Source organism: Molothrus ater, chromosome 1, assembly GCF_012460135.2.
Source record: "Molothrus ater isolate BHLD 08-10-18 breed brown headed cowbird chromosome 1, BPBGC_Mater_1.1, whole genome shotgun sequence".
In the NCBI taxonomy this organism is placed as follows: domain Eukaryota; kingdom Metazoa; phylum Chordata; class Aves; order Passeriformes; family Icteridae; genus Molothrus; species Molothrus ater.
Genome location: NC_050478.2, coordinates 26044478 through 26058167, shown reverse-complemented (window position 1 = coordinate 26058167; position 13690 = coordinate 26044478). Strand labels below are relative to the sequence as shown.

The following is a 13690-nucleotide window of genomic DNA, read 5'->3' as shown; positions in this document are numbered from 1 at the left end:
CAGTAGCTCAGATTGCTCAAAGTCCCATCCAACCTGGCCATGAACACTTCCAGGGATGGGACATCCACAACTTCTCTGGACAACCTGTTCCAATGTGTGACCATCCTCACAGTAAAGAATTTCTTCCTTAAATCTAATCTAAATCTACTGTCTTTCAGTTTAAAGCCATTCCCTTTGTTCTATCTCTAAATATCCTTGTAAAACGTCTCTCTCGTGAAGGATCCCTTGGGGTACTGGAAGGTGCTATAAGCTCTTTTTTCCAGGCTGAATAGCCCCAACACTGTCTTCATGGAGAGCTACTCCTGCCCTCACATCATCTCCATGGCATCCTCCAGTCTTGCTCCAACTGCTCCATGTCCTTCCCATGCTGAGGTGGGTGCAGCAGTCCAGGGGGTTTCACCAGAGTGGAGTAGAGGGGCAGAATCCCCTCCATTGATCTGCTGGCTGCGCCTCTTTTGGTGCAGCCCAGGAAACCATAGACTTTCTGGGCTCTGAGCACACACTGCTGGCTCAAGCTTGTCCACCAGCACCCCAAGTCCTTCCCCTCAGTTCTGCTCTCAATCCATCCTCCATCCAGCCTGTCTGTATGCTTGGCCTTGCTCTGACCCAGGTGTGAGGCCCTGCCCTTGGCATGGCTGGACTCCATGGGCCCGCCTCTCAAGGCTACTGGGAAGATTTACAGGCGCATGTCAGAAAGGCTTAGGTACTTTTTTTCTCAAAAGCATTGTTTTAAAAATACAAATGCATTATAAAATGCAGTACATCATATAAATTTGGAAAGATTTCCTGTTTATGTAAATGGTCAATCCAGTTGTTTTGTGAGCTGTGTGATGATGAATTGTGTATACCTGAGCATCTAGACTCGAGCCCTGTCAGGACAAACATCTCCCAGTGATCATAGATGGTGTAATGGCAACATGGAAACACACACAGCCTTTTGCCTACTCTGGAATGTTCTGAGAGAGGTCTTCTGCTTTTTTCTTTTTTTTTTTTTTTTTTGGGGAATGTGTGTCTTTGTGGTACAGGGTGCTTAATTGATGAATTTTCATCAAGGAGAAGAAAGAGTAATTGAGTCCAAAATAGTCCTTTAGAAAATTATAACATTGAGTACATAAAATTAATTGAACTGACCTCAATTCCTAAACCATAATCATCTTGCAGAGGCCAAGAGGAGAATCAGGTTGTTCTGGTTGTAAAAGCTGCCTCCATTTTTGCTACTCTCAAGGATAGAAGTAATTGTCTATATTAATAAACTGTATTACTTAACATCTATCACCACTGCTCTTGAAGACTGCCTTTAACACCTGGGGCAAAATGTATATTAATACAAATTACTTTTGATTAAAACCATTATTATTTTAGCACAAAAAGGAAGGGGGTGGTAGAAAGGAACATTCTCCTTTTAAATATTTAAATACTCATTATATCAAAGTGATACAAATTACTGGCTGACTGACAACTTGCTAATAATAGCTTAAAAATGCAAATAGAGCTATTATCCCAATTGACACTAATTGGAACTCCTTTGGCAGCCTGGGAGGGCAGGACAGGAAGGTTTGATTGTTTCCTCAAGCTGGAATTGGGCTGGTGAGGAAGTATGGGGAAGATGTGCTGTGGATAAACAGGTTTCCATCTGCAGACATCAGAATTCATTATGCTGTATTTCAAGAAACTGCTCTGAAGTGCTGTCTTGTGCCTGTGTGTGGTTTTGGTGAGGTTTGTAGTCCATGCCCACATGGTGCAGGTTTTGCCTGGGCTGAGTTAGTACTGTGGGAATCCAAGCTGCAAATGCTCAAGGCTCACAAAACAGCTGAGATGTCTTCTGGGTGTTGTGAAAATTCACTGTTGCAAAATTCACTGAATAATATTTTTTTTAAATGCAGTCTTAGAATAACTACACTGTACATATACATTCTTTCAGTAATTAGTGTGTATCTTCTCCAGGTCAGGTTTGCTTCCAGAGCATGTTGCTCAAATTTTATTGCTTTGGTACACAGAAACACAATGTGGCTATTGTCTGAGTTTTATTATAGTGAAAATTAAAGCATTTCTATGTGCCAAAATTGAGTATCTGTGACTAAAGATGTTCTGTTACTCAGCTAGATGTTTTTAATGCTAACTAGTTCATGAAAATAAAACGTTGAAGGTGTATTAACATGTATTGCCTGGCACTCCAGTTGTGACTGAGAATATAAGGCATGAATTTATGCAGTTCTTTACCTGATTCACACAGTTCACTCTCTCTTGCCTTGGGTGGTGTCTCCATTGTTTCATTTGTTTGACTCTATGATCTTAGGGTCTTTTTCAATCTAAATGCTTCTGTGATATGTTGGTGTGTTGGTGCAGGTGTATCCTTTAACTCTTTTACAGCTGAAAGAGAAATATAGGAAATGGTTTAGATAGAGAAAAAAAAAAAAAAGAAAAGGTACTCCACCCCACCCCACCCCACCCCCCAAATATTTTCTTAGCATTTAACATTATTCTTTATAATTTGTGACGTTTCTTTGCACTGAAGGGGCTGGTTGGGTACATGGTGTGCATTGCATTTCTAGCTCAGCCACTGTTGTTACTTCTGGCCAAGCCATCTCACCTTGCTGGGCTTCCTCCCTCCAGGCTTCTGGGAGAGCATGAAGCACCATGAGAGATAAAGTGTTTTGTTGTCTAACATTCTGTTCACATTTCATTTCTTCCATATGCAGTAAGTGGGAACATTGTGTAATTTGTAGATGGATATAGAAAACAAGAGGTGATTTTTTTTGCACATGTTTTATATACCTCTCTTTAAAAAGGAGTTTCTGAGATGGTTTATTCTGACAGAAATCAGATATCTACCAGGAATGGAGCAGTGATGATTTTAAATAAATATCATAATGATTTTCACACAATCTCTCCAGCTGACATTTCAGTCTCTATCAAAAGTATTAAAAGAATAATGCACAGAGTATCTTTATCTCTTCCATGAAAGATGTAGGTTCAAGGATTTTCGTTCACTTGCCAACACCAAAACCAAAAATTAAAAAAATTATGCTCTTTAATAACAATTATCTTCTGTAAAGGGAGGTGAGCTCTTTTGCAGATAACACGAGGATGTGAGGCTGTATCTGGCACTGCAGGTGGCTGTTTGCTGGGGAAGGAGCCCTGTGTGCTCTTGTCCTGTCACTCTGAGATGTTTGTCCATGCAGTGTATAACATTATGGCTAAGGGAACTGCTTGGGCTCATCAGAAGAGCATTTGGTCATTACCAACGTTTGGGACATGCTCAGTATCTCCTATGATAAAGCAGTCAGCCATCATTTAGGAGACATAATTTAAGGGACAAAGTTTGCATTTAAATAATGGCTGTTGGAAAATACCAGTCTCCTGGCATGAACAGAGCATGGATTTGCTTGTGGCATCAGAATTAGCCAAGAGCTGCAGAGCCTGAGCTCCCCAGGTGAAATGAGGTATGGGGGCCAGGCCCCCTCCCAGCTCCCCGTTTCATGGGCAGGGTTTGTGAGCAATGGCTCTGGCTTTGGCTTGCCAGGTTAAATTTGGCTGTATCTCCACCATGGACAACCAGTCTCCATGCAACAGCACAGAGATGGAGATGATGGATGGAGCTGCTGGCCCTCTGTGTCACTCTTGGGCAAGACAGGCTTCTGAGAAGCTGTCTTCAACATCACTGTCTGGGTGAAGGGGAGTGCCTGTGTGTAGGGGAGACAGTGCCTACAGAAGAGCAGTCACATGTCACAATGCAGATGATTGATGTATTTCTGGGGAAAAAAATAAGCAAAAAGGGTGCTAAGCATGTTGGAGGTGGGCTGTGATGTCAAACTGCCTGTAGCATTCCCAGTGGGAACAATTATCAGCATTGGGTTTACTCTCTGTGCTGATTTCCTAGAAAGACTTTCGTTGCTTTATTTAAAGCTTGCTTGCATTTTGCTGACAGATGCCCTTGCTGCAGTGTTATTGATTGGCTTGTGCAACATGATGGATGTCAGACTGCTGCCACCAAAAAGAGCACAGTCTGTGTCCCAGTGTGGCTGGCTGTTGGAGACAGTGAGGGATTTAGTGAAAGCCTCTCCAAAGCCTGCAGTGGAGCTGGAGAGTGGGCACTGCCCAGTGGTCCAAGGCAGGAATGGCCTGGGGCTGCAATCAGTGCTGTCCCACACATAAAATTGTTTAAAAGCCAGTGGAGCCCTAAAAGGAAGATTAAAGACCACAGAATGATTTAAAACTCCCTTTGAAGTACTCAATAGTCTACAGACTATATTGCTTAAGACTAAAGGCAGATAAAAACAGAATTGCTCTTTGTGTCTCCAGGATCCCAGGATGCCTGTGGGGAAATGTTGGGAGTGAGTCTGTGGCAGGAGCAGACAGCTGGCCTGGATGCCTGCAATGTGTGCAATTCATGCACCTCCACCTCTGCCAGGAGCTGCTGCACAGGCACAGCCCACAGCCCCAGTGTGGCATGGCCTGGCTGAGCCATCCCTGCCAGCACTGAAATGTCAGGAGGGATTTTTAATGAATTGTTGGTACAGTCAGTTGAAACATTTCAGGCTATGCCATTTGGTGTTTTTGCTTTATTTCTAGCTTGGAATATATGTCTATACAAACATATAAATCAATGCTAAATTGAAACTTGTCCAAAATCCATATTAGCACAAATCTGACATTATTTTGCCATCAGAAATTAAAATGAGTTGTTTAAAATGCCAGATTGAAACCATTCAACTAGACTGACATGTAAAAGAAGACTATTTTGGTGACAGAGGCTCAGCCTTTCCTTCTAGGGTAAATTGTGGTAATGCCACTGACATTCTCGAGGGAAAGGATGCCACCCAGAAGGACTTTGACAGTCTGAAGAGTGAACCTGTGTGAATTTCATGAGGTTCAGCAAGGCCAAGTAGAAGCTCCCACACCTGGGTCAGGGCAATCCCAAGAACAAGTAAGGCTGGGCAGGGAATGGACTGAGAGCAGCCCTAGGAAAAGGACCTGGGGCTCTTTGTGGAAGAGCAGCTCAACATGACCCAGCTTGCAGCCCAGAGAGACAACCCCATCCTGGGCTGCACCGAAAGCAGGGGAGACTGCAGGGAGAGGGAGGTGATCCTGTCCTGCTCTGCTCTGGTGAGACCCCACCTGGAGTGCTGCATCCAGCTCTGGGTTCCCCAGCACAGGGAGAACATGGACCTGTTGGAGCAACTGCAGAGGGTGGGCATGAATTTGGTCAGATATTTAAATTGAAAGAGGGTAGTGTTAGATTGGTTTTAAGGAAGGAATTCTTTACAATGAGGGTGGTGAGACTCTGCAACACGTTGCCCAGAGAAATTGTGGATACCCCACTCCTGGAAGCGTTCAGTGTCAATTAGGTTGCAACTCTGGTCTAGTGAAAGGTGTCCTTGTCCGTGGCAGGGGGTTGGACTAGATGATCTCTAAAGGTGTCTTCCAACTGAACCCATTCTGTTTTTTCTAGAAAATTCAGTCCAATCTGTTTACTGGATGCTGTTATTTAGTACCTGTGCTGTCTTTCAAACACTTAAAGCCCATGAATATTTGTGGGCTTTGCAGTGGGTTACTCCTGCAGGGAGGTTTTTGAGATGTGCAGGCTGCAGGGAGTGAATGGTGGGGCTTTTTCTTTCCTCTCTGTGTCTCAAAATTCAGCACACACACACTGTGAGCTCTTGTGAGCACCAGGGTCCTCCAGGCAAGGGTAACAGCATTTTAAAGTTTTTCTTTCTTTCTACCCTTCACCAAGCATTATTCAACATGATTTCCACAGTCCTTTTGCTGTGCTGCTAGCCCAGCAGTCAGCTTCTCCTCCTCACTGAGCTCAGTGAGAGTTCATACAGAAGTTTATCAGCCTGAAAATTAGCCCTGGAAAGACAAAGAGCTGCCAGAGTGCCAGTACAACCACTGTATCTCACATCAGTGAGGTCCCTGCCACAAGCCACCTCAGTTTTCCCACCGTGTAGCCCCCACCTTGCTAGATCTGGCTTCTAGCTAGCTGAAAGTGGGATCTGCTTTAAGCATGGGCAGGCTTAGGTGCTGCTTCTAACCCAGAGGAGTGAGGTCCAGCACCCACCTGCTCCTAATGGGGGTAGTTGTGATGATGCCTCAGGTAACCTTGAAAATGGAGGTGTACGAGTTCATTTCCAAAGTGGGAAACAACAAGCAGTGAATCCTTTCATATTACTTAGTTTTAAATTTAGTTTGTATACACTGGCTGTTTTTATTTGTGATTCATCTGCAATGAAAGTTTGCATCATAGCATCAGAGAAGTATAGCTCATAGCAGGGGGAAAGGTGATAGAACTCCAGATGCCTTGGCATCTGCTGAGATGGATGTAGCATTTCAGGCCTATCCTGGATATATAGCAATCAGATATTTTAATTAAAAAGATAATTACAGTCACAGATTTTTTCTTTTATATTGCATGGATTCACACCCACAGGGGCTTTTATTGTGAAGCTGAGGGATAGAACTTATTAAGAGCTTGGCTTTCAAATAATAAACCTACAATGCTGGATTAATTCCACACCAAATTATTTGAGCTGGGGGGATACATCCTGCTCTTTCCATTCAGTAAACATGCTTCCTGATTTCCATCAGGTTTAGAAGGGGTGGCACCTTGTGTGACCTGGAGCAATGCCAGGAACTCCTATCTCCAGTAGCAAATCCCTCAAACCGTCACCAAAACACACATGAGGAGGTTCACAGCTTCCCTGCAAAAAGAAACTAATTTGATCTTTCTTTCCAGTCTCAGACCACTGTTGCTATTTCTTATTCCAGACCAACGTGGGAAATAACTCCATCACTATCACCAAAGGAAGTATGTTGCAAAAGCCCCAGAGTAGTTTTTATTTAAAATGTTACTATCATAAAATTCCAGACTATGAAATGAAGACTTTGGATTCCCATTCAAACATTACCCATCCCCCCTTTTAAAATATATTGATGCATAATCACAGAACATAAAACATGCTGCAAGGATACAAATATATTTTTTGATACAGAAATTACAGTACATAATAAACCATGAAAACAAATTGAGGCACTAGACTGAACATCAGTTCTGTTCTGCACTAGCAGTGAAGCTGATAGACTCGCTTTCAATGAACAAAAGAATACTTGCTTGTTTAGTAAACATAACTCTACAGGTCATATCAAACATGTGCTTTGTTGTGAGACATCACCAGGGTTGCTGGTCCTTTCAGAACCACAACACACCTACACAACACGTGTCACTGCCACAATATGAAAAATAATACTTTTATTGAATGTACAACTCGAAAAAAACCAAACCCCTTCAGTTATTAAATAAATAATTATTTCATACAGTGGTTAGTTTATATTACACTGCATTGGCCATTAGAACAAATGAAGTTTAATAAATAATGCACGGGAATGTCTCATTTACGCCTCCGTTCGTAGTTCTGTGCTATGCTCCCTTCAGAGGACCCTGCAAAAAACGAAGCACATTGAAGCACAAGGTACAGCCTTGCATGAGCACCAGCAAGCACACAAAGTGTCAGAGACCTGCAGCCAGCTGGCACAACCAGGCACCAGTGGCATGTTTGGAGCAGAGACCAGGGCTCCTGGCCCATCCCTGAGCTGCTTTGGTTTGGTTTCACCTCTCAGACTACACTGTCCTCCAGAAGGCTGAAGGGCTGAGCAGCGTTTTCCAGCTCTCATCTGCTGAGCTGCTTGAAGCACCATTAACTCAGAGCCCCTTTACCTCCCAGCGATTCATCTAACTGATAGGATCCAAGCATTCAGGTCAATTTGTGGCAGAGGGGTTCTGCACACACATATCCACCTTCATTCCTGTGCAGTCAGCTCTTTTCCAGCTCTTGGAAACTCTCCCTGTCCACAAGCCCTGCACACAGGGATAATTTTACTGTACACTGTGGCAGGAGCCAAGCTCCTCAAGCTTCTCAGACTACCATGCTGACAAGCTGCAGGCTAAAATAGTCTTAAGCAACGTATTTTACATTTAGTAGTGGTAGATCTCTCCTTCTTTCTCATTTAAAATGAGAGTGAAATCCAGAGAGCCTTTCTTGAGCAAGGCTGTCCCCAAACCAGGGACAGAGACATCAGCCTCCCCTCACCCTGCTCTGGCACCTGAAGCTGTAAATCAGCAACACACTCACACCCAGAGGGACAGCACCAGCTCCTGCCCACTACCAGGGAGCTCAGGGGCTTCCTGCAGAACAGAATCACAGCATGGGGTAAAGGTCCTGCCCAGTTAAATATCTCCCAAAAGGGAGAAGTGAGGGTAGTCCTAGCACTCACTATTCCTGATCTTGCTTTGATTACACAGTCCTTAGGACCCATCTTCTCCTCTGGTGGAGCAAAAACTTCTTATCATTTCCCCCTCAAGCCTCCCTGCAGAGGCAGAAAAGCTGTGAATTCTAGTTTTACCTGTCAGACAGGTGTTACATTGCCCAGCAGAGTAAAACATCATTATTCCCTTTTGTCAGAAATACCACATAATAGTATCCTGACTATACCAGCAATTTTGAAATTAGGGCAATAACATCTTTGCATTTTTTAAAACATTTTCTGTATTTTACATTCTCATATTAATGTAAATGTAATCCCAGTGGAAACCAAACCAAATTTATTACTTACAGGCTATTTACTTTTGTGATAGCAGATATATTTACAGGTATTATGCATTTAATAGCTATTGCCACTGCAGAAAATTGTACAAAATTATTCATGATATGTAGCAATTTGCAAAATAATGCAGAGAGCAATATTACTAGTCTTGAAGAGGGTTTAATTGAAAATAAAAGTTACTGACAACCATAATTGCAGAATATAGATCACAGCACGTATCCACATAATGTAAAGGTGTCAGCTAGTAATTTAACTTTTATCATCCATTTAACAAAACAGTGAGAACTATTTCAGAGACATGAAATACATATTATTTTTTTTATTTTTTTAATTCTTATCCTGGAGAATCAACTGATACTTTATAGCTCACAGTGAGGGATTTCCTTAGTACAGCCCTAGAGCACAGGGAAGGAAGGTAGAGCTATGGGGAGACTCCGGGTTCTGCACAGGAGGGGAGAGGAGAATTCTGGCCCATATGGATGCTATGGGAAAACAAATTCACAGTACCCATTCAGAGTTTAAAATGCTTTAGGTGAAGTCAAAAGCTGAAAGAGACTGTGAACATTTAACAGCCTGATCTGCAGAATGAGATGGTGTTAATGGCACAGTTCTGTTCTTTCACCTTCTACTCCAAGTATTAGGAAAAAGGGTCTCCAGAGAAGATATCCTTTTACCTCGTGAGATCTGGATTTAGACCACAAGTTAAGTGACCCTTGCATTTTCAGCCTCCACATTTTTCTTGATATGTCATTAAAATTTAGGGGGTTTTGTTTTAATAGCACTTTGGGGACTAGCAGGACATGCAAGGACAGGACAGTAATGAAAGTGCTCTGGGGAATTCTACCTGAGTTGCCAGCAGCTCAGACTAGCCTGGTCATTTCAAGGACTGAAGTGAAGTGAACACTGAAATATCTTGGGTAACAAAGAAAATTCTGATTCTTTTACAGAGAATTCTGGATCTACACTGCATGAAAACTGCTTCTTCCATCCGCTGGGAGAGAACAAAGAGGCAACGGAATGAAGAGGCTGAATATCACCAAGTATCAGATTTAGTCAAATACATACCAGAATTTAAAGATCTTTTGCCCATAAGTCCAACAAAGGAGTCTGTTTTATGCCCTGAAAAAATACATTTAGGGGTATTTTAATACATTTTAACTAGGCAGGCTTTTAAAATAACAGGTTCTTGCAAGGAAAGAAGACAGGGTCTGAAACTGTTTATATCACAGACCAGTGGTTCACATCACTCTCAGACAACAGAGAATGAACAGCAGTCTGACTAATCAGACTGAACAGGATAGACCAAGGCACAGGCCAGTTAGTGGACATCTTCTCATTAGGTTAGATAGACCTTTGGTTTTAGGGTTTTTTTTAAGTATAACAGAAAACCAATGGCCACTAATAGTACAAATCTTATTTCTCTCCCATTACGATTCCTACTGATCTGAGCAAATGCACAAGAAGGCAGTGTCTTGGTATAGCCTGTGTCTGTGTGGTGCATCTCTTCTACCTGTTGTTGCTTTATTTCTGTAACGTGGAAGAAAATCCTCCCTCACAGGTCAGGTGGGAGCCCTTACTGGAGAAGAAGCCAATGGGACTCTGTGTCTGGACACGTCTGAGCTGGACAGTCTGGCTCTATTTTTGGAATATTTATAAGTTCAGGTATTACCTTCCTGTCCCTTTAGTAATTCTCAAGACACTGGAAGTGTAGAGGATAAATTACTCCAAGTTTAGGCCTACAGTACATATCAGGTTATAGTAGTAGCTATAGTTTCAGACAAGGAATGAAAACTAACTGTTCTGCTTTATCTAAAGCGGCTTTTGAGTCAAACCTAGAAGTTTCTCTTTGGAAAGAATTTTGCTTGGTGAGTTCATATACAAAGCAAGATACTCAGACCTCATGTGTATTAATTCAAGCTGAAGCAGTTTCAGAAAATTGTAGTTTTTTTACTTTAGTCAGACGGTAATTTGGCATGAGCTTTGTATCAGATTCTTTATTTGGTCTTCCAATGCATAACCCCAGAGAAAGCATCTTGTGAATAATAGAACACTGGGATAGTTGCCGGCCTCTGTGGACAGAGGAGGTTTCACAGGATATAAGATAATGTTTACTTAATAAAAATCTTCCAGTTTCTCTTTAAACATGGTGAGATAATTTCAGCAAATAAAATTACCACTGTGCAGAGCAAGGTAACACCCCAGTGCTGATAGCATCTCCTGCTGGGTGTTACACAGAAGCAGAGCAAGGCACACTTACTAGTGGGGCAAGATATGGCTCTTCACATGGCAGCACATCATCACTCAGCCCCTCCTGATTCCCAGACAATGCTGAGGGCACAGATGCAGCATCTCGCATGTGAGGACTGGGTGCCCCCATGAAAGCATTCTTGGGGACCTGGGAATTCATTATTCTAATCTTCCAGATTTTGCCATCTTAATTGCTCCTCTCAGAGTCTAGCAGTAAGCCTGCCTTGCCAATGAGAAAGGCTTACAAAATCCCCCCTTGGGAAATAAGAGAGAGCTGCAACATCCGCACATTAATATGGATTGAAATCTCAAGCTTGCAGCAGCTCAGATGAGATACAGGCTCACAGTGGCGCAGAAGGGGAGGTTTCAATTCTTTAATAGATCATTTCTCCACCAGTGGTGCTGCCAGTCCCTGGCTGAAACCAGTCACCTTCTAAATAATCTGTCAAATACACTATTCTCTATTTGAATGTCTTCTAATGATTACTTAAAATATTTGTGTTTTTTAAACTTACTTTTGTGAGAGATCTGGCCATATCCTGATTGGAAGAGGAAAGGAAAGAGAAAAAAGACAAAAAGAGTTGTTAAAAAAAGGATTGGCATATACATATCATGCTATTGCAGTGCTTCAAAAAATCAGATACAAAAACTAACCTACGCATATTCCACTTAAGGGAATTAGAGTGATGGTTTACAACTGCATTTCTCTTTGAAGAGACTAAAAGCTTGTTTCAGTTTAACCCACACAATTTAGATTAGTTTAGCGCCAATTTCTTAGATCAATTCTTGGTTGGGTAAACGTGTAGAAAACATGACAATAATTGTATACTCAACCAGTTTCCAGTTTCACTTTGGTGATTCAGTGGCATGTATGCTGACCTATGAATCATCATGCTATCCCTTACTGGGATTTACGGGCTGTAACCGGTACACACTTAAACTCGCTGATTGGAAAAGAGAGGGCTTTAAACTCTTATCTCATACAAAACTTGAAAGAAACAACAAAGCAAAAAAGCCTAAACCCAAAGTACCCTCATGGCAGCCCAAGAAATTATGTGTTACAGATATAACACATATTCCCGAGCGATAACCGTGTAAGATTTGGACAGGAACGGGGAGAAGAGCTGTGCGGAGAGGCGTGAGCAGCCCCCGCCCCGCTCACCGGCATCCCGCTTGCCCATGAGGCCGAAGAACTGCTGGGGCCGGGGTCTGCGGGCCATCCTCTGCAGGAAGTGCTCCAGGGGCAGCGGCAGCTCCTCCTGCGGGGCGACAGCGGCGGCGCTCAGTGCGGACCCCCCCTTCGGTCCCGGCGGGGCAGAGCCCGGCACGGAGCCCCCGGCTCCGAACCCCTCCCGGCACAGAGCCCCCGGCTCCGAACCCCTCCCGGCACAGAGCCCCGGCTCGCCCCCGGCTCCGAACCCCTCCCGGCACAGAGCCCCCAGCACAGAGCCCCCGGCTCCGAACCCTTCCCTGCACGGAGCCCCCGGCTCCGAACCCCTCTCTGCACGGAGCCCCCGGCTCCGAACCCCTCGCTCCCCACCCCACGGGGCCGCCGGGGCTCACCTTCCCCTGGTCACTGTCGGACCAGTCGGACCAGTAGCTGAGGTCGTCGGTGGCTCCCATTTCCTCGCCCAGCGCCTGTGACGAGGCCAGGAGGAGCACGGCGAAAGCCAGCGGGAGCCTCATCGCCGCCGGGACGTCCTGCGGGGGCAGAGGTTGGAGCCGTGGCAGCCGCAGGCAGGCACAGCGCACAGCCCTGGCCGCCCGGACACACAGCCCTGCCCGCCCGGACACACAGCCCCCGGGCACACTGCGGACACACTCCCTCGCACGGACAGCCCCACACTGCCCAGTTACACCGGCACCCCCGCCCCGACTGCTGCAGAGCCCTCTGGAGGGACACACCCCACACCAACTACAGCGGCACACAGCTCGGTGTGTTCCCCAGCACACGGACAGACACACAGACACACACAGCCAGCGGTGCCCCTCCACACACGCACGTACAGGAGGAAGATTTTAATACACCCTCACACGTCTATGCACATCTAGGATTCGCACCTTCCCAAATACTCACACGCAGACAGATGCATCCCCCTCGTACACACATCCAGGTACACATGCATCCACTCACGAACTCAAAGAGCTACACACACGGAGGAACGTAGCTGTCCACACACACAAGCACAGAGACACATGTGTCCAGAGGTGCACACTCATCCCTTTGCACACCCAGACACATAAGGACGGGCACAAAAACATGCTGGCACATCCAGGCTCGCACGTGCAGACACACAAGCACGAGCAGACACCCCCCAGAGAGGCACCACATACGGACCGGGACAAAGCAACACACACACACACACACACACACACACACACACACACACACACACACACACACACACACACACACACACACACACACACACACACCACACACACCACACACAGCCACAGGACAAGCGCACCCCCCGCCCACAGGCGCGGCCGGCCGGGCTCCCGCAGCGCACTCACCGTCTGCAGCGGGCAGGGCGAGCGCTGCTCTCCGAGCGCATTGGCCGGCCCTGGGAGCGCTCCCCACTTTATATGCCGGGAGACGGGGAGGGCCGGGACAGCCTCATTTGCCTAAATGCAATTACCCCCAGTTTTATCGTCCCAGCCCCGTCACAGCCCCCGCCCCGGCGAGCAGCCCCCGCCCCCAGCTCCGGCGGCGCCTCTCGGCTCTGCCCGGGGCCAGCGGAGCGGAGCGGGCGGCTCCCGTCGCTGCCCGGGGCCAGCGGAGCGGGCGGCTCCCGTCGCTGCCCCGCCGCTCCCTCCCCGCAGCTCCGCGCCCTCGGGG

The 13690-nt window shown here is 45.5% G+C and overlaps 1 protein-coding gene across 2 annotated transcripts; it reads right to left on the bottom strand.

Moving 5' to 3' along the window:
• Positions 1–6809: 6809 nt before the first annotated feature.
• On the bottom strand, positions 6810–13488 carry TAC1 (tachykinin precursor 1). Of its 2 annotated transcripts, XM_036406861.1 has the most exons (6): positions 13366–13487; positions 12412–12549; positions 12011–12107; positions 11364–11387; positions 9667–9720; positions 6810–7438 (listed from the first exon to the last, which is right to left on the bottom strand). In XM_036406861.1, exons 2-6 carry the CDS (start codon positions 12532–12534, stop codon positions 7389–7391), a joined length of 348 nt encoding a protein of 115 aa, XP_036262754.1. In that variant the 5' UTR covers positions 12535–12549; positions 13366–13487; the 3' UTR covers positions 6810–7388. The 2 variants fall into 2 exon arrangements, with proteins under 2 accessions (XP_036262754.1, XP_036262755.1); XM_036406862.2 differs by lacking the exon at positions 9667–9720 and having other exon boundaries at positions 13366–13488.
• Between the last annotated feature and the right edge of the window lie 202 nt (positions 13489–13690).

Coding starts and splice junctions, on each gene's coding strand:
- TAC1 (XM_036406861.1), bottom strand. CDS start 12,534: ATGAGGCTCCCGCTGGCTTTCGCCGTGCTCCTCCTGGCCTCGTCACAG. Junction 12,108..12,411: donor CCGACAGTGACCAGGGGAAG/GTGAGCCCCGGC, acceptor GTCGCCCCGCAG/GAGGAGCTGCCGCTGCCCCT. Junction 9,721..11,363: donor TGGCCAGATCTCTCACAAAA/GTAAGTTTAAAA, acceptor GTATTTTTTCAG/GGCATAAAACAGACTCCTTT.